The sequence below is a fragment of the Empidonax traillii genome, unplaced genomic scaffold, assembly GCF_003031625.1.
Source record: "Empidonax traillii isolate 1590-97213 ecotype Southwest subspecies unplaced genomic scaffold, ASM303162v1 scaffold322:size1131127, whole genome shotgun sequence".
Lineage (NCBI taxonomy): Eukaryota > Metazoa > Chordata > Aves > Passeriformes > Tyrannidae > Empidonax > Empidonax traillii.
This window is the reverse complement of record NW_020955515.1, coordinates 459,317-485,575: the sequence shown is the minus strand read 5'-3', so window position 1 is coordinate 485,575 and position 26,259 is coordinate 459,317. Positions and strand designations below refer to the sequence as shown.

General features: G+C 60.4%; 3 protein-coding genes and 1 long non-coding RNA gene across 8 annotated transcripts in view; 2 read left to right on the top strand and 2 right to left on the bottom strand.

The window, feature by feature from the left end:
* ABR (ABR, RhoGEF and GTPase activating protein) overlaps positions 1–20,227 on the top strand; it is a 39,327-nt gene extending 19,100 nt beyond the window's left edge. For 3 of the 4 annotated variants that reach the window (XM_027891557.1, XM_027891558.1, XM_027891559.1), the window contains 21 exons: positions 10–114; positions 576–761; positions 1,187–1,294; positions 1,904–1,964; positions 4,121–4,173; positions 4,321–4,461; positions 4,799–4,920; positions 5,037–5,202; positions 5,293–5,415; positions 5,490–5,565; positions 5,716–5,820; positions 6,222–6,296; positions 6,434–6,531; positions 6,644–6,775; positions 14,359–14,418; positions 14,509–14,618; positions 14,887–15,026; positions 15,521–15,655; positions 15,919–16,024; positions 17,655–17,802; positions 17,953–20,227. In XM_027891557.1, the coding sequence (XP_027747358.1) occupies positions 10–114; positions 576–761; positions 1,187–1,294; positions 1,904–1,964; positions 4,121–4,173; positions 4,321–4,461; positions 4,799–4,920; positions 5,037–5,202; positions 5,293–5,415; positions 5,490–5,565; positions 5,716–5,820; positions 6,222–6,296; positions 6,434–6,531; positions 6,644–6,775; positions 14,359–14,418; positions 14,509–14,618; positions 14,887–15,026; positions 15,521–15,655; positions 15,919–16,024; positions 17,655–17,802; positions 17,953–18,042 (2,340 nt within the window). In that variant the 3' untranslated portion in view covers positions 18,043–20,227. Of the gene's footprint in view, positions 1–9; positions 115–575; positions 762–1,186; positions 1,295–1,903; positions 1,965–4,120; positions 4,174–4,320; positions 4,462–4,798; positions 4,921–5,036; positions 5,203–5,292; positions 5,416–5,489; positions 5,566–5,715; positions 5,821–6,221; positions 6,297–6,433; positions 6,532–6,643; positions 6,776–9,687; positions 10,172–14,358; positions 14,419–14,508; positions 14,619–14,886; positions 15,027–15,520; positions 15,656–15,918; positions 16,025–17,654; positions 17,803–17,952 lie in introns of those variants that run through there. The other variant, XM_027891560.1, reaches the window with a different exon arrangement.
* On the bottom strand, positions 756–7,882 carry LOC114061264. The gene is made up of 3 exons (XR_003572075.1): positions 7,752–7,882; positions 1,420–1,575; positions 756–875 (listed from the first exon to the last, which is right to left on the bottom strand). It is a non-coding gene; the product is annotated as an uncharacterized LOC114061264 (long non-coding RNA).
* A 1,127-nt stretch (positions 20,228–21,354) lies between the features above and the next one.
* Positions 21,355–24,775, bottom strand: TIMM22 (translocase of inner mitochondrial membrane 22). The gene is made up of 4 exons (XM_027891567.1): positions 24,522–24,775; positions 23,973–24,169; positions 22,983–23,055; positions 21,355–21,946 (listed from the first exon to the last, which is right to left on the bottom strand). The coding sequence occupies exons 1-4, from the start codon at positions 24,748–24,750 to the stop codon at positions 21,870–21,872; spliced, it is 576 nt and encodes a 191-aa protein (XP_027747368.1). The 5' UTR covers positions 24,751–24,775; the 3' UTR covers positions 21,355–21,869.
* A 242-nt stretch (positions 24,776–25,017) lies between these two features.
* Positions 25,018–26,259, top strand: part of SPECC1 (sperm antigen with calponin homology and coiled-coil domains 1) — a 90,114-nt gene continuing 88,872 nt past the window's right edge. Inside the window, exon 1 of one of the 2 annotated variants that reach the window (XM_027891472.1) lies at positions 25,018–25,069. The gene's annotated coding sequence lies outside the window, so the exon portion shown is untranslated. The remainder of the gene's footprint in view (positions 25,070–26,259) is intronic. The other variant, XM_027891471.1, reaches the window with a different exon arrangement.

Below are 26,259 nucleotides of genomic sequence, written 5' to 3'. Positions count from 1 at the left end.
GTTCCGTAGGGCGAGCGAGAGGCTGGCAAAGGCCTGGAGATGCGGAAGCTGGTGCTCTCGGGTTTCCTGGCCAGTGAGGAGATCTACATCAACCAGCTGGAGGCCCTCTTGTTGGTGAGCACAGCCCCTCCAGGGATGGCCCTCAGCAGGGGTGGGTGATGGATGGATGGATGAATGGAGGGAGGGAGGGAGTAATTTCTTCCTGGACAGCTTTCCCCAGGCAGGTCTGGCCTGGGTGATGCCTGGGTGGGGGCAAAGCTTCAGGAGCCACACTGGAGCCAGCCTTGCTGGCCTGGCTGCCCCATCTTGCCTTCCCCACAGCCCATGGGAGAAGTATTTATAGCCCTGCTTCCTCTTGTGGACTCGCTGACCTTCATGGCTGAGAAACTGCTGTACAATGCGGGGTCACCACCACGGGGAAGTCTGCGGGGATGCAGAAGCCCAGAGTGCCCCTTGGTGCAGCTGCTGGGCTGGGACCTGTCCTGGGCAGCCCTTGCTGCTGGCTCAGATCCTCCTCGTCCCCAGTGTTCCCCTCCCAGCCCTCATCTCAAATGCTCTCCCTTCTCCTTTGGCAGCCCATGAAGCCGCTGAAGGCCACGGCCACCACGTCGCAGCCTGTCCTCACCCTGCAGCAGATCGAGACGATTTTCTACAAGATCCAGGACATCTATGAGATCCACAAGGAGTTCTACGACAGCCTGTGCCCAAAGGTGCAGCAGTGGGACAGCAATGTCACCATGGGCCACCTCTTCCAGAAGCTGGTATGCACCTTCCTCAGGTCTTGCTCCACTTGGAAGAGAAGGAGGGCCGGGTCCTGCTGCTGCTTTGGATGTACAAGGGGAGCATGGGCTGTGCCCGTGGGTGCTGTGGCCATGCTGGGGAGAGGAGGAATAGAGGGCGGGTTGAAGGGCACTAGGAAGCGGTTATAGCCTCAGCTTCCACTTTCTGGACACTTGTTATCTCTCTGTTGGATTTTGGAGCTTTGTGGGGGCACAGGAGCCCCACAGCTCTGTGCTGGGCAAGAGCTTTCCCTGCAGAGCCAAATGTGTGGCTGCCCAGATGGCTGTGGTGTGGCAGTGTCCTGCCAGGAGGGGACAACTCTGGGCAGAGCCCCCTCAGGGCTCCTTGTGCTGCAGGGGGGCTTCATCATCCTGCTGAGTGCCCGGCTAACCCCCGCTCCCCGCAGGCCAGCCAGCTGGGTGTCTACAAGGCCTTTGTGGATAACTACAAAATCGCCCTGGAGACGGCAGAGAAGTGCAGCCAGAGCAACTACCAGTTCCAGAAGATCTCAGAGGTAAGCTGGGGTAGGGGCTGTGCCAGTGGGACAAGGCTGTTCCCCAGGCTGTATCAGCACAGGGCAGAGAATGCTGTCCCTTGGGGGCTCGTGGTCTCTGGGCATTGCAGGAGTTTGTCCCTCACCTTGTGCAAGCTCAGGTTGGGCTCATCCCTTGCTGTCACCATGTCAGGGGTGCCAGGGCAGCCTCCACCAGCTCATCCCATCCAGGGACTGTGGGTGCTGGGCACCTGTGGCTCATCTCCTGCCTCCTGCTGGCTGCATCTCCATGCCTGGCTCCCCTATAGAAACAGAGACCTCCGTGGCTGCAGCTGGGGCTCCCTGCTCTCTCCAGCCCCTCCACAGAGCAGAGCTGTTCATCTCGGTGGGATCACCACCATGTCCCAACTGTGGGGCACAGCCAGAGCTGCTCCCAGCCAGGCAGTATCCTGTACAGCCCACACCTCCACCCAGCACCCACGTGTGGCCTCCAGCGCGGCCAGGCTGGGGCCGGGGGGAGATATCAGGGTGCAGAAAGGGTTGGGGGGGGACCCCATGATCCTGAGCAATGACCTTTCCCCCCGCCCTCAGCCCCCCACGGGCTGCACTGATGGCCCTTTCCTTCCCTAGGAACTGAAGGTGAAGGGCCCCAAGGACTCGAAGGAGAGCCACACGTCCGTCACCATGGAGGGTACGGCGGGCGCGGGGAGGGGGACGCAACCTTTTGTCCGCCCGCGGGACTGGCGGGGATGAATTACCGAGCAGGAATTACCGAGCGGCTCCCGCGAGCGGAGCCCTTTGTGTGCCCGTGTGCGGAGCCGGCGAGAAGGGCGGGGGAATGGGTGTCGCAGCTCTTTAGGATGCTGTGGGCGTGCAGCAGCCCCCCACCCCCTGCCCACCCCTCCTCCCCGCCCGCCGGCCGTGCCCAGAGCCGTGCGGAGGGGCCGATGCTGCGCCGCAGCCGGGCTGAGCTGCCGCGGGGCGGCAGCGATGGCTGCGCCGAGACGGGGCTGCCATGGAAATCCTCGTCATTGTCCGGCTCTGCTGTAACTGCACCTACGGTGAGGCGAGGGGGGGCGGCTCCGAATTGGGGGTGCCGGTGAGGGAGCGATGCTGCGGGGATGCTGGCCCGGGGCTGGCTGTGCTTGCCCGGGGCGGGGGGGTTGGAGGGGGGTGTGGAGGCTGCGTCGTGCTCTGCAGCCTGAAGTTGGGAGCGTCTTTGTTCCAGGCTGGATTGAATCATTTTGGCTCCGGCACACGCGGCCACGCGCTCGCCGTGCCCGCCGGGCAGGGACTCGTGCCGGCAGCGGGATAGAGGAGCTTGGATGGGCGGGGTGGGATCCTGGTCTGGGGTCCCCCCCTGCCTGAGCTGGGCCGTGCAGATGGGGATAGGGAGGGGTCCCCATTTGCCTGCCGGAGGCTGTGAGCGTCGTGGGGTTGGAATGTCCATCTCTCCGTGGCTGGGAGGAGAGGCACCGGGCATCCCTGCCTGCTGGGTCCCAGGCTGGCAGGACTGTGCCGGGACAGCCTCTCCCAGTGCCCTCCAGTGCTTTGAATGTGTCTGTAGAAATGGCAGTGCGAGGGTCCATCCTACCCGTGGGTGTAGGGTGGTGAAAAAGGGGGGGACACCCTGCCTGACCCCTCTATCCCAGAGCAGGATTTTCGCTGGCTGCTGCAGGGAGTGGAACTCTGGCTTTGCCCACTGGCACGGAGTTGTGGGGGATGCAGCCTCTGTTAAGGGTCCAAGTTGGCATCCTCTCCTCCTGAGCAGAGACCCCCAGTTCACCAGGATGGGGGTCCCTCTCTCAGGACTGGGCACCACAAGGCAGCACCCTCTGGTGTAAAGGGGGTGGGACCCCCCCCCACACAACTCAGCACACACCTCCCCCCCAACTCAGCAGAGACTGAGGAGGTGGCAGCTTTTCTTCCTCTCCCACGGCCCGAAACCTGGCCCCTCTTGGCACTGGCAGTTTGGGGAAGTGCTCTGAAGTGAAGGGAAAACCCAGAGGCATCAGCCTGTCTGGAACCAGCCTGTGGAAACACAGCAGTGGCCAGGCATGGGGAACAGCACTCTGAGTGGGATCTGTGCCTTTGCCTGCCCAGAGAGCCAGGGAGGAGGAGGAGGGTCTGGCTGCTTCCAGTGAAATGTGCCTCTGAAGAGCCTCCTGCAGGGAGGGTGCATGGCAGGGGAAAGGGGGTGTCTGTGCCCCATGTTTGAGGCAGCTCTGCTGCCCTGCCCCAGATGGAGCCTCACATGCCAATCATGGGAGGCTGTGGGGAGGGGACACAGGGCAGTGACATTGGGATGATGCCGTGGCCCAGGCATTCTCTGTAGGTGGGGGTTTTGCTGCTGCTGGAGCAGCCTGGGTTCCCCTGGCACCCTGGGCCCGCTGGGGTGGTGGATACAGGGCGTCCCATGGGGTGGCAGAGCGAACAGAGCAGGGACAGGGCCCACTGCTGAGCCAAAAGGAAACTGAAAAAGCTTCTGTGGGTGACGAGCAGCAGCTCTTCCGCTCCACAGCCACTGCCAGTGTTGGTGAACCACGGGGTGGGGGGGGTGTGCTGGCACAGCTGTGGTGGGACATCCCATCCAGCAGTCAGGGTGTCACCGTGGCTGTGACCACACAGCAGCCTGGCCATGGTTCCCTGTGCCCCCAGCGCAGCAGGAGCGGGGCTGTGGCACTGGTGGCTCACCACTGTCCCTGTCACCGACATGATGGTCCAGCAGCTGCTGGCTCTGTGCAGAATGGATCCCCGGTGCTTGCCCAGGGCTCTGTGCAGACCAGGGTGGGAGATGGGCCAGGGCTCCAGAAGGGGTGGCTGCTGACACCTTCTCTCTCCCCTCAGCTCTGCTGTACAAACCCATCGACCGGGTGACACGGAGCACCCTCGTCCTGCACGTGAGTGTGACACCAGTCCTGGGGTAGGGGCGTGGTGGGAGGCTCTGCCTCTGTTGCTCCAGGGGATCTGCAGCCATGGGGAGTGCTGATGGGCGTTCTCCAGGGTGGGTGCTCTCCAGCTGCTCACCTGTGCCTGTCCCCTTCCAGGACCTCCTCAAGCACACCCCAGCTGACCACCCTGACTACCCTCTGCTCCAGGACGCCCTCCGCATCTCACAGAACTTCCTGTCCAGCATCAATGAGGACATCGATCCCCGGAGGACAGCGGTCACCACCCCCAAGGGCGAGGTGAGCCAGCGGGGTGGGCAGTGGCAGGGCACAGGGTGAGGGCTGAGCCCTCTGCCAGCCCCTGGCTGGTGTCTTCACCCTGGGGAGCATCATGGTGCTTGGCCAGGAGATGGAGGGGTTCCTCTAGACCCCTAGAGCAGTTCTGGGCACAGTGTTAGGGCTCTACCTGGTCTTTGCTGCTTGCTGGCATCCTATTGACTCAAAATAGCACGCAGAGGACACAGACCTTCCCGTACTCCTGGTAGCTGAGCCACGGAGAGGGACAGGAGCACCCACTCCCCTAGTTGGTTGCCCTTTGCTCTCTGCCCACTCTCAGAGCAGCCCCACTGCCCCACAGACCCGGCAGCTCATCAAGGATGGCTTCTTGGTGGAGCTGTCGGAGGGCTCGCGGAAGCTGCGGCACGTCTTCCTCTTCACCGACGTGCTGCTCTGCGCCAAGCTGAAGAAGACGGCGGTGGGGTAAGGAGGGTGCTGGGCACAGGGGGAATGTGTCACAGTCCTCTGTCCTCCAGAGGGCTGGAGGATGTGCCAGGGAGGGGGTCAGGCATCACTCAGCATCCGTGCCCTGTCCGCAGGAAGCACCAGCAGTACGACTGCAAGTGGTACGTGCCCCTGGCCGACCTGGTGTTCCCCTCGCCGGAGGAGTCGGAGCACTGCCCGCAGGTCCACGTCATCCCTGACCACGAGCTGGAGGACATGAAGATGAAGATCTCGGCCATCAAGAGCGAGGTGCAGAAGGAGGTGAGAGCAGGGTGTGGGAGCTGCTGCTGGGGTGGGTGCCTTCCTCGGGGTCAGGGGTGGGACAAAGCTCTCTCTGCTCCCCATCTGCAGAAAGCCAACAAAGGGCAGAGCCGGGCCATCGAGCGCCTCAAGAAGAAGATGTTTGAGAACGAATTCTGGCTGCTCCTCAACTCGCCCGCCATCCCCTTCCGCATCCACAACCGCAACGGGAAGGTGAGGAGGGTGGGCTGGGGGCTGGGCTCAGCCCTGCCTGCACACAACCTGTCATATCCCCCTCTCTCTTACAGAGCTACCTCTTCCTGCTGTCCTCCGACTACGAGAGGTCCGAGTGGAGGGAGGCCATCCAGAAACTGCAGAAAAAGGGTAAGTTTGGGGCTGCTGAGCCTCTCATGGGGTTCCTGGCCCCACCAGGGGCCACAGGGAGGTCCCACAGGATCCCAGCCTGCTACTTGCCAGTTCCCATGGCCAACACTGTCTGCATCCCTCTGAAGCTCCTCTCCGGTCCTCTCACAGACCTCCAGGCCTTTGTCCTGAGCTCGGTGGAGCTCCAGGTGCTCACGGGATCCTGCTTCAAGCTACGCACCGTCCACAACATCCCGGTCACCAGCAACAAGGATGGTGAGTGTTCACTGGGTCCCTGCTGTGCAGGGGACAGCTTCCCACCAGGTGGCACTGCTGGAGCAGTGTCGGGTTCCCAGGCAGAGCCGTCCCAGCTGCAGCACGAGGCTGCTTTTGGGGTCTCTCCAGAACCCCAGCGGGCTGGGCAGGACCAGAGCGTCCCCAGGGTGAGATCCAGCCAGCACTACTGGGAAACTCCCCCAGGCCTGTCCTGCAGCAGGAGAGCTTGAGATGTCAGCAGGGAATACAGAACTTAGAGACAGCCCTCAAGGGGTTTGGGGACATTTGGATGTCACTGCAGGCACCCAGTTCCTCCTGTGGCCAAGGCTGCCTCGGGGACAGCCCTGAGGCACGGGAGGTGTCAGCTGAGCCCTTACACAGCCTCTGCTCTCCCGTCACAGATGATGAGTCCCCCGGGCTCTACGGGTTCCTGCACGTCATTGTTCACTCTGCCAAGGGCTTCAAGCAGTCTGCCAGTAAGTGTGGGTGCCCCCCTGCTCTGAGGGGCCGGTGCGATTGGAAGGGTTGGGGTCCAGCACGTGGCCCCGCTCTGTGGTCCCCGGGGAACTGGTGGGGATGTTCCTCGGGTGCTGAGGGATGTCTGCTCCCCCAGACCTTTACTGCACGCTGGAGGTGGACTCCTTCGGCTACTTCGTCAGCAAAGCCAAGACCAGGGTTTTCCGGGACACCACGGAGCCACAGTGGAACGAGGTGAGGGAGGGTGGGATGCAGCCAGGGGGCTGTGCTCCCCATTTCCCTTCAACCCCAGTTTTGGAGCTGCTGTGAGGTGCTGGGGTTGAACCACCCTCGCTCTGCACCCCAGGAGTTTGAGATCGAGCTGGAGGGCTCCCAGTCCCTGCGCATCCTCTGCTACGAGAAGTGCTACGACAAGACCAAACTCAACAAGGACAACAACGAAATTGTGGACAAGATCATGGGCAAGGGGCAGATCCAGGTATGTGCTGGGGCTCTGGGGCATTTTCTTGCCCAGCAGTGAACCTCTTGAGGCCAGGCACCTGAGCTGGGAGGGCTGCTCTGGAGTTATGCCTGGGATGAGAGAGTTATGCCTGGCAGCGTGGACAGGCAGCTCTGCTTTTGGGAACGGGGTACAGGGATTGTGGGGTTGAGGGCGGTGAGGTTGGTGGGCTTCAGGGGTGTGGATGGTGGTCCTGGAGCACAGTGGCTGCAGGAGGAGGTGGAACAAAGTGAGAGGGGGTCCTGCAGAGGTGGCAAAGCCAGACCTGCCCCCCAAGATGTGCATCCAGTCCCAGCTGGGCTGGAAGTGTTTCTGTTCCACTGCCTCCTGTGCTGCAGCCCCGGGGGGCTGTGGAAAGGGGGTTGGCAGCTGCCCCAGGGAGGGCTCTGAGCGTGCAGCCCCCCATCCCTCCCCTGTTCCCCTCTGCCACCATCTGCCTTCCCTGTGCCTCCATCAGCTGCTGTTATAGCAACGGGGGTTTCCAGGGCAACGACTGAGCTGCTTCTGATTGGTGGTTGCCAGGCAGGGAAAGATGGAGGCCTGGCCTGCCCTGAGATGCTCCCAGGTGAGCAGGTCTGGGAGGACAGAGCAAGGGGCAGGCAGCCCCCCAGACCCCTCATCCCCCAGCACCTCCCTTGGCCAGGCTGCAGGGGTGCCCAGGGCAGCAGAGGATGGTTTGGGATGGGGGTGCCCCTGTGTTTTCCTGGTGGGGACCCCCGGGCTGGCTGCCTTCCCAGCTGTGCTGGGGACAGCGTCACGCCTGGGACACAGCCCTCAACCCCAGGCTGCTTCAAAGGGCCCAGTGTGGCTGCCTGCGCCGTGGGAAAGCTACTGAGGGCAGGTCCCAGGGGAGTGGGGAGCAGCATGGAAATGCTGATGGGAACGGGACGCTGTGGGGGACAGCACCAGCAGGGTGGGAGAGGGGGGCCTGGCTTCACCAGCGGCTTGTTCTTACCTGAAATCACCCATCTGTCACCCTCCCCCCGGGAAACAAGTGGTGTGGGGGTGGCACTGGGCCGAGCAGGAGGGCCGGGGCAGGGAAGGGGCTCGATGTCCCGCGGGGATCAGTCCAGCTGCGCTCTCGGAAATAGCCTGGATCAACAAACATGAGTCATGCTGGGAGATGCGGGGGTCGGGACAGGGACAGCACAGCTCGTACCCGCTGTGCAAAAGTTGTGGGGGAAGGAACGGAGAGAGAGAAGGCCCTGGGGCTGCTTATCCCGAGGAGGGCCTGGCTGGACAGGATGGAGCAGTCTCAGGGTCGGTGCTGTCCTGCCGTCACCCAGAGCCACAGCTTGGTCTCTGCCCCAGGGGTGGTGTGAGTGCCAGGGCAGGGACTGGGCAGGATGGGTTGTGGAACTGTGGGGTTGTAGCCAAGCCCCAGTGCTGCCTTCCTGCCCAGCTCAGGCAGAGATGCTGCCCTGGATGGTCCTTACCCTGGCTGGTCTCTGGGCTCATCATGAGCTGCTGCTGGTTCTGGATACCAGCACTGGCATCAGCAGCTCAGCAAAGGTCCGTGGTGTTTTGGAGACTACCAGGACAACTGAAACTTTCCCAGCAGCCAGCCCTGTGCCCACTGCCCAGCTCTAATCTGGCCACCCAGGCACATGGGTTGGTCACAAAAGCAGCTTATCAGCACTGCAGACTTGTGGGAGTGGGTCAGTGTGTGAGGGGGTTGCTGCAGCCCCTCTATGTGGGCAGTGGGGGCCTCCTGAGGCTGCAGAGATGCCATGGGGTGGGAGTCACATCCTGCCAGCACAGAGGACATGGCTGGGTCCATGGAGAGGCTGAGGTTGGCACCAACCTCCTCTCAAGCGTCCTGGCAATGCGCCCTGAGGTGTCTGTGGCGTGGTGAGCCTTGGACTCCCACCCTGACTGTTGTCATTGTTGCTGGTGGAGGGTGGGCACCCTGTGCTGTGCCACTGGCTGTAGAGGGGAAAGGTCTGACTCCTGGTTAGCATTAACCCTGTTTAGTTTTTGTTAACCCCATTTTGTTTGGGATTTCTAAGGCTGGAACGTGCTGTGGTCGAGGTAGAGCTGCTGTGGGGGGCTTGAGTCCCCTGTGCTGCAGGGCTCAGCCCTACTCTGAGCTGTCCCAGGCGCTCCCAGCAGCTGGGCTGTGTCTGGTGGGTGCTGGCAGGGGTGTGTGGTGCTGTGGCAGGGTGGCAGACGGATGTTGGGGTGGGCAAAGCAGGCTGTGAGTGCTTGTGCCCATATTGCAGAAGAGAGAGGCTGGGGCATGTGAGGAGATGGGCAGTGGGCACCTGAAGGGGGTCTCAGGGTGATGGGGCAGGATGGGGCAGCCCTTTCCTCAGCCCATTTGATGCACAGAGAGATGTGGCTGTTGGAGCAGAATCTGTGTTGTCATGGGCACGGTGCCTGCTGTACCCTCAGGGAATTGCTGCCTGTCCGTCTGTCTGCCGCTGACGGAGGCTCTGCAGGGGGAGATTTGTGGTGTTGGGGCTCCCCAGACCTGCAGGGATGATCCATATGGACTCCTGGGGCTGCTGAGGGATGAACTGGGGGGCAGTGCAAGTCACCCCCCAAGCCTGCACCTCCCCATGCCCCTGCCTGTCAGGAAAAGCAGCCAGCAGAGACTCTTCAGGCTTTCCATCCCCCTGCCCACATCACCCCTGGCAGTGGGGCTGACAAGGGCCCGGGTACTCTGAGGGTCCCCACCTGTCCCTAGGCCTGACAGGAGACCTGAAAAGTCCCATCCCTGTGCCACTTAATGGGAGCAGGAGAGCCAACCTGGCTCCTTCTCGGAGCCGGGAATGCTGCAGCCACCAGCGGCGACGCCTCCGGGGCCGCGGCTGCCGCTGGCGTTGCGAAGCGGATAACAGGGAAGGGATAACAGCGGATAACAGGGAAGGGATAACAGCGGCGGGGAGCCCGGGCAACCCCCCCAGCCTTGCCGAGCAGCGGCGGGTGGCAGGGTGAGAGTTAAACGCGTGGGGGCCGCCGCGGGGGTGGGGGGGCTGCCTTTGAGTCACTTCCTCGCAGGGGGAGGGAGGTTTCTGGGGCTGCTGAGCTGCCTCGACAGCCTGGCTCGCACGCCCTGAAGATGAGCCCTGCCCGCTCGCCTCCCCGCCGCCCCAGCCGGGCTCCCCTCGCCAGCCCCCGCTGAGCTCCCCCCGCCGCAGGAAGGATGCGGGTGCTCTCCTAACCCAGCCCCGGGCACCTTTCCCGGCCACGCTCGTCTCGCCTGCCCGGAGCCGAATCGCGATGACGGAGGTGCTGGTGCAGCCCGAGGGCAGCCCCGGCCCCGTGGGCGAGCAGCCGGAGCGCGGCGTGGAGGAGCCCGAGGGGAAGCGACCCCCCAACACGGGTGCCCGTCTCTGGGGCAGAGTACGCAGCAAACTGCTCCGGCAGAAGGTGCTTCTAGGGGGAGTGGGAAGGGGGGAATGGCTGGAGGGGACGGTGGTGGGCTCCGGGTGTTGCTGGGCTCTGCTGTGCGCGGCTTTTTGGTGGGCAGTTTTGTGGGGTGAGGGGCTCAGCCAGGGGGGGCTTGTGGGGAGAGCTGAGTGCTGTGTAGTCTGTGCACGGAGCTGTTTGGGTGCTTTGGGAGCTCTTAGGTATAGTTGGCAACCTGTGAGGTGCTTGTTTTCCTCCTTCCCTCTCCCTCTGTGTGCTGGGGAGCTGGGAGGGCTGAGCTGTTTACATGGGGGGTCCTGCAGATGAAGGGTGGAGAGCCCCCCTGCTCAGCCCCAGGGCTTGCCCAGGAGGTAGAGATGCTTGTGGGCTCACCAGGGGTGGGTTCCTGGGGTGCTACAGCACCCAGTGCATGTGTATCCCCTCTTCCTTGCTTTGCAAACCCTCCTCCCGGGTCCATCCAGGCTTCCCCCTACTTGCAGCTGTGTCGCAGCCACATCAGCCGGCGCTGCCCGTCTTTGTGGGAGGACAGGGGGCAGGGGTGGGCAGGGGAGGGGGACAGCACCCTCCCAGGCCGTCCCAAAATCCCCATGGGAATGCCTGGGGGTTTCCCTGCGTGGGGTCCCCCTGTGCAGGGAGCTGCTGGCCCGGGGCTCAGCTGTGACCACGGGCAGGGGCTGCCCGGGCCCGTGGGGGTTCGGTTTGGCAGCAGCGGGGCCGCCTGTGACGCAGCGGCATTAACCTCGATTCTGTGCCGCTGCTCCCGCAGAGGGGATTAAGGGGCAGCGAGGGCTGTGTGGGGAGGCTGCCCGGGGGCTGCGCCGGCTGTAGCTGGGTCAAAACAAGAAGGGGTTTAGTTTCTCAACCCCACCCGTCCCCGCTGTGGCCGCTGGCTTCCCCGCCGGCTGCTGCCCTGGAGCGCTGGGGCTGCGGAGCAGGATGTGACCCCGATGTGCCGCGGGCGCTGCTGCTTCACAGGCCGCTCTCAGGGGGGCTGTGAGTCGCTGCTTTTTGGGGGGCTGTGCTTTGCCACTGGCAGCCTTTGCTGGTGGGGGGGCTGCTCTGTCCCACGGCACTAGTTGGCTCAAAGACTGTTCCCTGAGGAGGGAGGTGCTGGCCTGGAGGTCTGGTGGGGGATCTGCTTGCTGGAGCCAGGGCGTCCACGGGTGTCCATGGATGCAGCGCTGACGGGAAGCAATGCTGGTTGTAGCAGCTCCCCTGGGATCCCGCTCCCCAGGGCTGTGGCAGAGATGACCTGGCTCACTGAGTCACCCGTTTGCTTCCGATTGCTTCACCCCAGGCTGACAGTTGGGTGACCTCATGGGCATGAGGTGTGAGGAAGGGACATGCCCAGCCCGGCAGCCCCTGCCCTGCTGCAGCATCCTGGCACCTGGGGCCCTGGAGAAGCCAGCATGAGGGTTTGGAGCCCTCCCAGTTCCTTACCTGGGAGCTCTGGGGACCCAGCGCTGCCTGGGTCTGTCTTGGCTGCCACTGCCCGTGTAGGAACTGTATCCACAGTGCCACAGCCTGGAGGTGTCTTGAGGACAGAGTTCCAAGATGTGGCCTCATCTCCTCAAGTCCAGAGTCTCCCCCTGCACAAGACAAGCAGCAGACATTGTGGTCAGCACCAGCAGGACCGGGGGTCCCTCTGCCATTGGAACCTCCCCAGGACACACCAAGTGCTGCTGGGCTGCCGGGATGTTCATTGCCTGCCATGCTGCCTCCTGTTCCTGCACGGCCTGGGGCCTTGTCCTGCAAGCAAACACCTTGGGATAATTTGGGAAACTGGAATAATAGCATATCCTTGTGCCAAGATCAAGGGTTCTTTCACCTCACCATGGATGGGAGCAGCACTGCAGTGGATGCTGGCTTGGCACGGATACCACCACGGCTGAGAGTCCCTGCGATGCAGGAGGGAGCGGCCTGGAGAGCTGCTGGTGACCCGGCTGAGGTGTTTCCCCAAGCACAGGCTGGTGTTTGAAGCTGTCTGACCCGCCCTAGAGGAGCTGACATCTCATCCTGCACAGCCCTGACCCAGAGGCTGCTCCCCAGGGCTCCCAGCCCAGCAATTCCCCTCCGACCTGGCATGTCCCTGCATCATGCTGGAGCAAGGAAGCTCCCTTTGGAGGAGAAGGAGATGGTGGTGGTAGCTGAGATGGGGTGTTTGCCAGTGTTGTGTGGGCAGGAGCTGCCTCTGGCTCTGTGGGTGGGTGCTCCCATCCATCCTCCCACGCCTGGAGACGAAGCATTGGACGTGGCTTTGCTTCCCGTGGGGATTGGGCAGCATGGTGTGCTGCCTGCTGTGCGGAGTGCCAGGGTGAAAGGTTAGAGGAGCACCGGGGCCAGGCCACAAACGGTGCCCCAGGGGTGCACAGGGACCTGCTCCAGCTGCAAGGGGGCTCGGGCTGGTGGGGCCAGCAGAAGTAGCCCAAATTTGGGCCATGCTGGCCATGCGGGGAGCTGGATGGGGATGGTTCTGCCCGTCCAGGGGGAAGGGGAGGTGACGTGCTCAGGGTAGGGTCTGAGGCACTGGTTGCAGCCAACCTAACTTTTATTAAAGCTTTCTCCAGAGCCCTGCTAAAGCCCTTCCAGATGTGAGCTCCCAGGGCCACTGGAGCTGGAGGGACCTGGGGCGTGGGGATGGGGAAGGCGCGTGTGGTGGTTGCAGTTAAAGTCACGTTGCAGAGCAGGGAGGCCCACGGCTCCTGACCTGGCTGGGGGGCAAAGGGGCTGCGCTTCTGCTGCTGTGAGCAGGATGGGGATGTGTGGGGAGAAGGGCTGAAAGCCCCTGGGACAGTCGGTGTTGGGTTGGCGTTGGCCGTGGTGGGTGCAGGGCGATCTGGTGCCGCAGATGTGCGCAGAGGATCTGGAGCAGCAGGGCTGGAGCTGGCAGTGGTCTGGCTGCAGTCTCGTGATCCTGGTGTCCAGACCTGCTGCAAGGTCCCATGGGAGCCCAGGGCAGCTGCAGCCTTCCTCCTCCTCCTTCCACTCCCCGTGCTGCCGTTCCCAGCAGCCGCAGGGCTGGCATGGAGGAAGCAGCGTGGCACTTGCTGGGCTCTTCTGTGTGCCGGGCTGGGCTTCCATGACCGGGGAGGGCTCTGTGTCAGGAGCCATTCCTGGGCCACACTGGACACAGCAACATTTCTGCCTTGCTGGAGACCCCAGTGTTTCCCGTGGCGCTACGATCGCTGAGGAGCTGCTTGGGCTCACCGTGACACAGGATGGACATGGGATGATACCGCTGTGCTGGAGAGTCAAGGGCAGCTTGAGCCTATCCTTGGGACTGTGGGATCTTGGTGTGCCAGAAGGGACATGAGTGACCCCAGGGTCACCCCCATCACGATGGGCAGGGGAACAGCAGCTCTATGGCTGGAGCAGCAGCTCTGGACATCTTTGCGCTCGCCCGGAGCATCTCCCAGCCCAGCAGCTGTGGGAAACTCCTGTGTCCTTGCAGGGTGACCCTGTGTGCTTGGTGTGAGTGTCTCCTGGCAGCTGTGTGCCCCCAGCCCTCCACCAGCTCCCACATCCCATCCCCTTCCCCAAGGGGACATTAGTGCCGGGCTCTGCTTGGCTGCCCGCCCTGTGCATTACAGGGATCAATAGGGCTGGGTCAATACCGCCAGCTGGGGACCAAAAAGCCCCAAAAGGCCACTGCACCCGCCTCTGCCCGGCCCTGGGGCCCGGAACTCACCGCGGCACGTGCCGGGGCCTTGGGAATGCCGGCACCTCTCCACGGCAGCCGGGCGCCGGGGCAGCATCACCGAGTCCCCCGCTAGCCCCAAAGCCAGAAATAGCGGAGCCTGTCATTCCCAGGGGTTATAAATAGCCTTGGCTATGGGGAGATGTTGTTTTTCTGCATGGAAAACGCTGCCCTAGTTCTGTTTCATCAATCTGCCGCCAGAAATAGTCCTAATTTCTTGGAAATTTCTTGCTGCTCGGGTGTGCATTAAAGCACTGCCTCGCGGGGGCTCCAGGGAGGGCAGGATGGGGAGGCTGAACCCACCTGGCTTCAGGGCATGGCCAGAGGCACCCTAGAGGGGAACCTCTCCATCCTCTTGTCACGAGCAGCATTTTTCCCTGGAAGAGCATGTCCTGTGCCCTACACCATCTGTGGATCAGGGGTTTCTGGGGACACCAGGCTGGCATGGGGCTGTGTCCCCGTGGAGCTCACACACCATCTCTCCCCGCAGCTGGACCCTCAGGCCGTGCAGACGAAAAACTGGCACATGGATGTGATTGAGATGAATGGGGTAAGTGGGGCTGGGGGAGCCCCTCTCTGGGATTGCAGCCCTTTCCCTGTGCCTTCATGCCAGCCAGGACTCACCCCCTGTCTCCCACAGATCAAGGTGGAGTTCTCCATGAAGTTCACAAGCAGGGACATGAGCCTGAAGAGGACCCCGTCCAAAAAGCAGACCGGTGTCTTCGGGGTCAAAATCAGCGTCGTGACAAAGTAAATGCAGAGCTGTGGGGGCTGATGTGCTCTGGTCCCCGTGGGTGTGGGGTTGCAGCAGGTCCCCTTGCTCCGTCCTTACACCTTGTTGCTCGTGCCAGCACTGGAGAGCTTACCTCTCCGCTGGGGACTTGCCCATTCCCTTCACCAGCCCCATCCTTCCCACTCAGCAGGCCCATCCTGCTCCTGGCCCGGGGTTTGCGGGGCTGGGCTGATCCCTGTGGGGTGCCCTGGGGATGTTTGCTCACGGCTGTGCTTCCCGAGCCAGGCGCGAGCGCTCCAAGGTGCCTTACATCGTGCGCCAGTGCATCGAGGAGGTGGAGAAGAGGGGCATCGAGGAGGTTGGCATCTACAGGATCTCTGGTGTCGCCACTGACATCCAGGCGCTGAAAGCTGTCTTTGATGCAAGTGAGTGTCCTGGGGGAACATCTGCCCTTTGTGCTGTGTCCCTGTGGGAGGGTTCACAGGCACCGAGGCCCCCCTGCCCTGCAAGCCCAGGGTCTGGTCATCGCACTGCAGGTGTGCAGAATGTGCTGCTGTGCCCGGGGAGGGGCTGGGGGTGAGGAGGAGGAGGAAGGTGTTGCTGGGAAAACAAACACCCAGAGATCCCAGCCCTTGTTCGTGCCTCGATGCCTCTGAGCTGCCGCCGCTCCTGGCTGGCTCCTGGGAGACACTGAGTCAGGGAAACGTTGCACATGGATTTGCAAATTGTTCCGAGTCCTGTTGCCCAGCCAGGCGGGAACCGCTCGGGTTTTTCCCAGCCTCAGCCTGGCTAAAGGGGCTGTGAACCCAGCAGTGCTGTCCCTGCCCTCCAGCTGGCAGCCTGCCTGGAGAGCTGGAGCGATGAGACCCAGAGGGGAAGGAGGGCAGGAGGCGTCACATGTGGGTTGCTCTCTGGACAGATAACAAGGACATCCTAGTCATGCTGAGTGACATGGACATCAATGCCATCGCTGGCACGCTGAAGCTGTACTTCCGTGAGCTGCCCGAGCCCCTCCTCACTGACAGACTCTACCCCGCCTTCATGGAGGGGATTGGTAAGGCCTTGGGGATCAGGAAGGGGTTGGTGTCCAAACGTGGCTCTGTTTGGCATTGCCTGCTCTGGGCTGGGAGATTCCCAAGGGTCCTTCCCAGCTTGACCCTCTCGGTCCTGGTTCGTTCTTGCTGGCTCGGGGTCAGCCCAGGGCTCGTGGTGCTGCTCCCCAGTGCTCACACACTGACTGCTGGGGGGCATCTGGCCATGGTGGGTCCTGCTGCTGCACCAGAGCCTGTCCTGAGCCCTCTCCCTCCTTGTCTCCAGCCCTCTCAGATCCTGCTGCCAAGGAGAACTGCATGATGCACCTTCTCCGCTCTCTGCCTGACCCCAACCTCATCACCTTCCTCTTCCTGCTGGAGCACTTGAAAAGGTAAGGGCTTGGGGGATGACTGGGGCCGGTGGGAGGTGCAGGATGGGTCTGTCTTGCTACTTTGCTGTAGGGATGGGGCATGAATGGAGTTAGAGCTGCTGCTTGATTCCTGTGCTGCCTGCACAGGCTGATCCCAAACTGGAAGCAGATGGTGCAGTGCTGGTGCAGAGCAGGGCTGTGGGCAGCAACCAGGGCCAGCAACAGCAGCTCGGTGTTGGGCAGGCATAGAGGGGCCCTTTCCTCTCCCTGCCCCTCCAAGAGGGTGCAGCCCCACGTGTGTCCCACTTGCCCCATCTTTCTGGGCTCTGGCATATTCACCAGGGTCCTGGCCAGGCTGCAGACCCTTTGGCTGATGCCAGTGTTGGTTTTCCACATCTCTGTGGGTCCCATAGGATGCTGGAGGGATCCTGGAGCTGTCCTGCCCTCTCAGAGCAGCCTCTGGTGCCCCAGGAGCACTGGCCACGGTGCCGGTGGGGCCTGTGCTGCCCCTGGCCACTGATGTGGGTCAGCTCTGCAGGGAGCACACGTCCTCTGGCAAGATGCAGCTCTTGGCTGCTGCAGCCGGTGTGCAGCTGGTTGGGTGAGCTCTGTGGAGAGCAGCTGGCCTCAGCTCAGGACAGGGAATCAACTGGGAGCGGTGCAGTGTCCCCTGAGTGGGAAAGCAGTGCTGTGTCCCTTCCCACCGCTCCAGCAGTAGCCCTTGCAAAACAAGGTGCAATAATCCCTGGCACCTGTCAGCAGTGGGTGGCCAAGACCCAGCAACAGTCAGCTCTGGGGACACATCTCAGAGGTGCAGGTGACACCCTGTGAGTGTCAGCAGTGCATGGTTTGACTGGCTTCATCTTGTCCCAGATGAAGCCCATGCAGACCTGGGGGTGGGCAGTTCTGGGGGTCACTAGAGGCCTGAAAAATGTGGAGGGCACAGTGCTGTGAGGAGGGCAGCAGAGCAGCACACAGAGCCTGGCCAGAGCTGGCCACGAGCTTGGGACTGGGGCTCACAGCTCATGTTACTTGCATCATGAAGCCTTGTTGGTTTTTTTTTTTTCCCCTCTGGTTTGGCTAAAACCAAACAGAAAAAGTGATTGATGCTGGGGGATGGGGAAGGAAAAATCCCTTTCCATCCTGAGAACCGGGCACAGCCAGTTCCCACATCTGCTCCCCTGGCCAGGGCTCAAGCGAGCAGCCTGTGCCGGGGAGCACAGCTGCCTCCTAACATGGCAATGTTGTGGTCCTGCTTCCCTCGATGCTGGCAGGGCTCCCACAGGGTTCTTGGGGCAGGGAGCCTTGTGGGGAGTGGGTGCAGGGGGCACAGGATGGTGAGGAGCTCCCGTAGCCTGCTGGGATGGGGAAGGGTGGAGGCCCCGCAGCACAGCAGCGAGGGCTCGGTTGCTGCCACATCACAGCCGGGGCTCCCGGCCAGGCCCGGCGGCTCCGGAGGAGGCCGTGAAGGGGGCAGAGCTCCCTCCCCTGCACCTGGGTTTTCCAAGGGCTGTGAAGTGCAGTGGTGAGCTGGAGGTGCCCCCCTGGGGCTGGGAGGAAGAGCAGCCCTCGCCCCCCACATCACCCCATGGCTGCCCTGCTCCAGAACGATGTTAGGGGCTGACACTCCCTCTCTTCCTGTACCCCACAGAGTGGCTGAAAAGGAGCCTATCAACAAAATGTCTCTCCACAATCTGGCCACTGTCTTTGGGCCGACACTGCTGAGACCCTCAGAGGGGGAGAGCAAGGCACACCTCACCTTGGCCTCTGATATCTGGTCCCACGATGTGATGGCCCAGGTAAGAGCAGTGCTGGCAGTGCTGGGCGGGGAATGGAGGGGTTCACCTGCCTGTTTGGGTAGATTTGTCGCTCTTTGCTCCACAGGGACAAGCTGGGAGGCGGCAGCTCTTCCTCTTCCTGCACTAACACCCCCCATTTGCCTTCTACAGGTCCAGGTCCTTCTCTACTACCTGCAGCATCCTCCCATCTCCTTCACCGAGCTGAAACGCAACACACTTTACTTCTCCACGGACGTGTAGCCTGCAGGGAGAAGGCACCAGTTGCAAACACTCCCAGCTCCCTGCTGGGGGACACGGACTGGATGGCAGCCCCCAGGGAGCCCAGCCCGGACCCGGGACGGTGCCGCCTGCAGCTCCTGTACAATCGCGTTCCAGGGGCCCGGTCCCACCGTGCCTCTCTGTAAAGTAGTCGTGTCTTATGTCCCTCCTCGTGTTCAAGAATTGTTTTTATGTATATTTGCTCAACGGAAGAGGTAGTGACTGACAAGGGCTGTGGACACAGGCTTCCCCCTTGGCTAGTTTTCTCCTGGACTCCTTTCCGCCCGCTCACTCCTACCAGGCACCCCAGACACCTGCAGTGCCCCACGAGTGCCTGTTTCACTGCCCAGCTCCCTTTGCCCCACGCCTGCATGTGCAGCACTGGCTCGCTCAGGGCCTGGGAGCTCACGGGCCTCCCTCCCCGGTGATGGTGACGACCAGCTCTGCTTTGACTTGCTGCCTGCGCAATCCTTGGACCCCGTGCCTGGATCCCGCTCTGGCCCGAGCAAACCTGGGACCACGAGGGCAGAGGGGCAGGTGCTGCTTCCTCCTCACCTCGGCTCTTCTGGGTGTTTTCAGGCCAGTCCCCTCTGCAGCCCTAATCCCATGCTTTGCCTGTGTGTGTGTAGCATGGTGGTTACTTCCCTCGCTGGATCTCGCCTCATTTTGGGATAACCCCTCACACAAGGCTGGAGCGAGAGGTGCTGTGCGGGTCTCAACCCATGGCAGGCTGGAGGGATGGCCAGCCAGGCAGGTCTGCTCCCTGTGCTGACCCCATGTCTGTGCTCTGGCATTGACGGGGTCCCATCAGGGCACGTGGAGCCCAAATTTCCCCAGTGTGGAAATTTGGCAGGGCACAGGGTCCCAGCTGTTGTACACCTGTGAGGCACTCACGCCCCTGTCAGCCCAGCACTGCCATGAGCATTGCATGCACCCTGTGGCAGAGCCTGCCAGGGCACCAGCATTCCTGCTGTGCCCGTGGGAACGAGGAGGTTTTTGTTTCCCTCCTTGGCCGTCCCCACTGCACATGGCAGCAACATGGCCCCGCCTTGGAGGCAGCCAGGCTGCCAGAGGCCAGTGCTCTGGAGCAACTGGATGGTCACTCAGCCTGGAAAGCAGCGCAGAGGGACAGGAGGAGGAAAGCCTTCATGGCCTTCCCATCCATGGCAGAAGGATTAGCCGTGCCCAGCCAGCTCAGGTCCGTCTCAGTGGCTCCGTTCTTGTCCCCTCCCAGGCTGATGACCAGAGTGTCAGGCCACATCCCAAGGCAGGATGGCCACGTGCCTGCACTCGCTGCCAGGCTGTGCTCCGGCCACCTGAGTGCCCGGCTCCCCCACCCTCCCACCCGCCCAGGTAGGTGTTGGTACCTGTTGGGACATAAAACCTTTCGCTCTGTGAGCCGAGTCCGTGTTCTTATGGGAAAAGCCCCCCCCCGACTGCGTTGGCCCCGTGCTCTCCTGTGCCAAATGGAGATGGATGAGAAGTGACCAAGCGTATCCCCGACAGCGGCGTTGCCTTTCCCCTCCCCCCTAATGGACTGTTCCAGGTAGAGCCCGGCCCCTGATGCACCAGGTATGTCCTCAGCCCACCTCCCTGGGGAAGGCAGCCCCTGCCAGCCCTGCACCAGCAAAGCAACAAGGAGGGGAGGTCTCTCAGTCCCCCTCCAAAGGGCTCACACTCCAGACCCTGCTCCTCTTGACTACCAGCTAAACAGAAAGGAAACAGCATTGCAGAAAATAACCAGGCGTCTGTCTTGGCCCTGGACCCAGCAAGGAGGCCGAGCTTTAGATCTGACTGCACAACGGACCCCTGTGTGTCTGATTTGTTACATGTGTCCAAGTCTCTGTCCACGACACCGTCATTCCAGATGGAGACTCTGTACAGCCAAATCTCCCCCCGTGCGACAGTGGCTGGAGGCCTGGTCCCCATGACTGGCTTTTGCTTGTCCCTACAGGAAGGAAAACGAGAGGGGGGGTGGACTCTTGCAGCTACAGGTAGAATAGAACTGTTAATTAATATTTGACTTTCAAAAGTTGTTAAGGATATATTTTTGTTTGTGTTCCGTTTCAATTTCTGTAGATTATAAACTTTAAATGGCTGTAAAACCATGTGAGGAGAAAAAAAAATGTTAATAAAAATGCAAAGCCCCAATATTTGCACAAAAGAAGCCCTGTGGTGTTGCTGTTTGCACTAACTGATCGCCTTGGCATCACAGCTTTACTCTTTCTATATAGTGGAGTTATTGCTAGCTGCACTTCAAGCCAGTGGTATATGCACAGGCAGTGTGCCAGGCAATATTTGAAGAGATTTCTTATGGTTTGGGCTCCATCCTTGCTTTTTTGGGGGAAAACAAACCTGGACTGTCTGGAGCCAGCCTGTTTAATCAGCCTAGAATTACTCAAGCTTAAAATTCAGCTGACTTGCACAGCTTCTGGCCTGAGGATACTCAACAGGCACAGCAAGGGACATCAGGAGATCTGGAAACCTCATCTGATAGATCACATGGTGCTGTCTCCCCTCTTTCTGTGTGGGAATGGGAGACAATGTGCCTCCAAACTGACCACTGCATCAGCCAAACCACCCTGCTGGTACTGCTCCTCCAGGTAAGCCCGTGCTGTCACTGCTCTGGGATGTCAAACTGGGGATGCAAAGGAGGGGAAGGAGGTGGGAGAACCGCTATTAGGTCTGTCTGCCTCAAAATGATGGTGGTGGCTGTTTGCCTTTACAGAGTGGTTCAACGAAGGTTAAAAATGACCCCTTGAGGTCTGAGAACAGAGCTTAGTTAGAAGAGCAGGAGCACAAATCACAAAGGCAGCAGCTCCTTGAGCTGACAAACATATTTTGCCTTCAGCACCGGTGTCCTGCAGAATAACACTTCACTCCCCCCAGTGCAGCACTGGGGCACTCTGAGGTGGCACAGGGACGTGACAGGAAGCAGACTGTGTGCCGAGTGAATGCCCAGTTATCTGTCAAACAGTGGTTTATTCTCACAGCTCTGCTTTCTAGTCTCACTATCAAACTGCTGGAACTAATGGGGCAAGCCTGGGGCAGCTAAAGCAGTAGCAAAATTCTTCGTACTCCCACAGCGAGGTTAAATCAGGCTAGCCAAGTGGCTACAGAGAATTATACTTCAGCAACAACCTCTTTTCTTTCCCCTTAAACTGTTTTGTTCATCTGCCAGTAACCACATGGCTCTAAGGCTGAGGATTCCTTTCTGCTTTTCCCTTTAAGACATGGTAAAGAAATCTGGCGCTCATCTCTGTACTTATGAAATAAGACAAGTTGTACAGATGGTGGTTTGTCTTCAGATGGTATTTTAAGAAAAGCCTGGAACAAACTTATTTCTCCACAGGATCTTACCTCTCCCGAACAGAGCAGCAAGCTGCAAACTGTTAAACACTCGCAGCACATTCAAACACGCGGTAACCTAAATCAGTGCGTTTCTGTTGGGAGGTTACGTCCTCCCGCCTCTTTTAATGCCAGCAACAGACTTAATCAAAATCAGATTGAGAAAGCTCAGAGTCCAGGCGTGTTTCCTGGAAACTGACAGTCAGCTGATCCATCCTGGAGATGCTGCTCCATCCCTGGCTCCATCCTCGCATACTCCCGCGAGTCCGCCCGGAGCAGCTCGCCCGGGCTGGGAGCCAGAGCGTTGTTAGTCATTCAGAAAAGCGGCCAACGCCGCCCCGCTCACGCTCGTCGGGACTCCAGAGGCAGGGGAAAGGTAAGCCTGGTGGTTCTGCCGCGGTGCAGGCTCTCAGCAGCAGCACTGGAGCTGGAGGGAAGGCTGCTCCCGAGGGAGCCGGCTGCTACCGCAGGTAGTAATCGACTGCAGCGGAGAAAGCGGCGAATCCCCCGCAGCCGATCACCCCGGCCTTCAAACCGGCTGCAAGGCAAGGAGGGGGGGAAATGAGGTGAAGTAGAAAAAATACTTCCCTTCCCAGTAACTCCCTTATGCTGTGCTGGCTCAAAGGGGTCACACACATGGCAGTGCAGCTCCAGGGGACACCGGCACTGCCCAAGGTGAGGGGGGGCCTGATGTACAACCCCGCAGTGGGACCAGCAGGACACCCTGACTGGGTCCTGTGTTTCTCAGTCTCCACAAAGGGGCGGAAGAGAACACGCCAGTGGCCACTGCTGATTTTGGTGTGCTCTGATCTGGGCACTGCAAGTGGCTTTGTGGGACCAGGGAGGGACAGGAAGAGCAGCTACTGCTCTGAAAGCTCTAAGAGGATTAGGTTGAGGACAGACACAACTTAACAAGCTCAATTAGAAGCACTTTCAAGAGAGCTTTCTTTTCCTTTATGCTCTATGGACAGGTTTTTTACTTAAGGAGAGGTGTGAGATGTTTGATATTTCTGATGAGCAGAGCAGCTCTGTTCCTACCTGGGGCTTTTTCCAGATGTTATTGCCACTCAAGGCTTCCCAAAGTCCCCACTAGCGCTGCTGGGCTAAAACCACAGTGCTCCTACTCCATACATATGTTTGATTCGTAAGAAAGGAGGAAAGCAATTTACACACTGTGCAAATTAAGTGTTACTGCCAGTGAAATAGTAGATACAAGTAAAGCTCTGTTAACACGAGCTGTAGCTTCGGAGTTGTATATTTTTGGCTTCTTCCCCGCTACACCACAGAAGAATGTAGGTAGCTAACAGCATCTCATTCTTCTTCTTGTGAATTCTGTTGATTTTCCTCCAACCTCACTGCCCTGTATGACCAAGCCTTCCCTCCCCAGGCTTATCTCTGGAGCTGACAGGAAGATGAGGGCGCAGCCCTGTCAGTCTGGAGCACATCCTCATTCGGGCTTCGCTCTAATCCCCGTGCAAAGAGGTTTGCAGGGCGTGTTCCACACGGAGCCCTGTGTGCTGCATAACCAAATTCGAGTCTCATCACAGAAACAGCTCCCAGCAGGCACCACCAACCTCTGAAGCCGATGGCTCCTCCCGTGATGCAGCCACTGATGACGCTGTTCTTCCAGTCCGACTTCCCGCGATACTGGGGAATTAAAAATCAGAGTCTACATGTAAATACGGAATAAACACTCAGCGTCTGCACTGAGGGCAAGGAAGATTAAACCACCTTCCAGCCCCTTCTCAGCTGAGGATGTTTTTCCCTCTGCTCTCAGCAGATGGCCCTGCACTCCCAAACTTGCAGGGCCAGGAGAGGAGGAAGGAACAGGTCGCTGGGAGAGGTAAGACAAATAAATCCATATGGTGCAATGCAGTGCTACAGGAAGGATGCTCAGGTGAGCAGATACAGCCCCAGAACACAGCACTGAACACGAGCACCTGCTCGGAGGCTTTAGAAGTGCTGTGACTACCCGAGTGCAGCCCTGAGCCCGGCCAAGCAGCTGGTTCTTGGCACAGGTGAGAGCCACAGCACCTGCTGAAAAGATATACTATTTCCATAGCCAGGACATGCTGGATTTCCACCAGTGCAGAGACCAATTTGTTCTGCTCCACGGTGCAAGCAGATACACTTTTCTTTAGATGAGCCAAGAAATAGCTGTGTCTTTCAATTAAAAGGCAGGACTCAAATTCGTAACAGGGTAATTTTCCTGTTTAAGAAAATGGATGATGGATTTACTGCTGAGCTGCACAAGTTCATTTCTTGCTGTAGGGGCCAGATGAAAACAGGCTGACTGTTACTCCAGAGCTCTAATCAAAGGATCCCATTCTACATGTGGAATTTTTAGACACTCAAATTACCACGCTACAACTCACCGCTTGAGTTTTAAAGTAACAAGTACTTGCAGCCAGAGCTCAAAAAAAGGAATGCTTACACTTGCTAATACATTCAGGACTTAAACTGAAAAGGACTTTGCAAAGGGGATATACATAATTCTGTGCATCAAGGTTACTGAGTAAGGGTACAATAAAACATTTCTCAGTGCTGAAGAAGTTCTTACTCACAGATTCCACCACGCACTCCGTGCAGGAGAACATGGCACCCACGATGGCAAAGTTCTTGGCGTAGGAGATGCCCCTCTGCCCCATGTCCTTGAGCACCTCCTTTGCCGTGGGCGTGCGATAGGGATCCTTGGGATCAAACCCCACGTTGGTGTCGATGCCAGCCGTGAAGATCCCGAACGCACCTCCCAGGACAAACCCTGCGGAAGGCAAAGAGCATACCTTGAGCAGGGATTGGAGCGGCACATCCCCTGCGGGCTCTCAGAGCAGCCCTGGAGCGCCACGGGGGCAGTGCCGGTCCGTGGGTACCGCGGACAGCCCGTGCCGTGCTGGGGAAAGGCCGGCAGCACCTCCGCCTCTCCAGGGAGGGCAGACAGGCAGCGATCCCTCCCCGCGACCTGTGACAGGCACCGGAGGAGGCTCAGGAGGAGGAAAATCAAACGCGAGGGTCGCAGCCTCTTCTCCATCACCCTTTCCCGATCCCGCAGGGACACCCCCCTCCCGCACCGCCCCGTCCCTCCGGCCGCCCCCCGGCCCCCTCAGCCGCCGCACCTCCCACACAGGCCAGCGCCGCCTTGAAGGGGCAGCTCTCCATGACCCGCTCCACCATCTTCTGCTCCTCGCTCTTGGGAGGGCAGGGGATGCCGCCGAAGACGGCGGGGTCCCACGCGCGGGGCCGCCGCTTGTCGCCCACCAGGTGCTCCAGCAGGACGCTGTACTGCAGCGGTGGCGGCGGCGGCGGCGGGGGCTCGCCCCGCGCTGAGGGCGGCGGGGCCGCCATGCCGGCCCTGGGACACCCGCCGGGGTTCGGCACGGCACCCCCGCGCCGCGCGCGTTGTCTCACGGGAGTTGTAGTTCCCCTGCAGGCAGGCTCCGCCGGCGCGCGGCGGGGCCGGACTACACTTCCCAGCGTGCGTGGCGGGAGAGAAACCACAACTCCCGGCACGCTCCGCGGCTCGGCGGGGGATTGGATGTGCCGGGTGGTGCGGGGACTACATTACCCGGCGCGCCGCGCGGCAGCCCCCTGGCGGCCGGGGCGGCCGCTGCAGGCGGTGAGGGCTCTGCTCGGGCTGCGGGAGCATCACCGGCAGCGGCGGCAGGTGAGCGCGGGGGGAGCGGGTAACGGGAGCTGAGGGCTCCGCTCGGGCTGAGGAGGACCGGCAAGGGCTGGCGAGGGACCGGCAAGGTGCCCCGGGGCACCGCCGGGCTGAGGGAGGGCTGAGGTGCCGCAGTGCGGGACCGGGTCCCCCGCGCCCGGGCTGAGGTGCGGGAGGTGTCGCGGTGCGGCCGCCGCGTCCCCCCGGGCGGCTGGTCCGGTGCGTGAGGGCAACAGGTCCCGCTCGGGGCGGGTGTCGCCGGTGCCGAGCCCGGAGCCTCGGCGGGACCCGCGGGCGGTTCGGCCCCGCAGCGCCCGGGCTGCCCCCGGTCCGTGTCCCCCCCGGGCCGGGCGGACACGCGGGGCACCCGCACGGCCCCGGCAGCCTCTCCGGGCAAACCTCGGGCTCCCCCGGCGAGGAGCAGCGCTGTTACTTCAGGTCCTGCGTGTCTCAAGAAGGGCTCAGACAGTAACCGAAATCTGTCGGTCCATCACAAAACGCGAACTGGGGCTCATGGCAAATCGTGCGGGAACCTTGGCCGTGGGATGATTGTTCTGTTTGGCCATGAAATGAGAAATGTTGCTTTCGCCCTTCGTGATCAAAGGTGTTGTGAGCCTTAAAAATCTTCTTGTGTTGCGTTTTGCTTAACCTGTTTCACTTTCTCGTTCTGGTGGGCTAGAACCAGTTTTCATCTTCACGAGTGGCGATGGGACTGCCTTGCAAACACCTTTCTTCTTAATTGATGTTTTTCCTATTTTAAGTTACCCATAGGTTTTTAAACCCATGAAAAGCAGCTGTGTTGGTTTCAATAGGATGCGTTGAATTAGTGCATTGCAATAATTGAAAATGATTTAAAAGATTAAATAATCACTTTTAAATGATGCTCTAAGTCTGAAACCTTCCTGATAGCCCAAAGTGCAACTTTTTAAGGGTCCTAAGGTAATACATTTTCCCTCCTTTCTATCGCCCTTTGCTCTCTGTCCCGCTTGTGTCTTAGTCTAGGCCAGAATAGGTAGGTTCAAATAACGATGTAAACTGATGGTTTTATCACTTCAAATATTTAATTACATGAAGTTCAGACAACTTTCCTCTAAATTCCACTGCCCTCTACTGGCTGCACCAGCGGGGCCACCTGCCCGCTGCTCTTCCCTCTCTCTCACTCTTTTAAAATCTTTTTTTAGCTTGTTTATTGA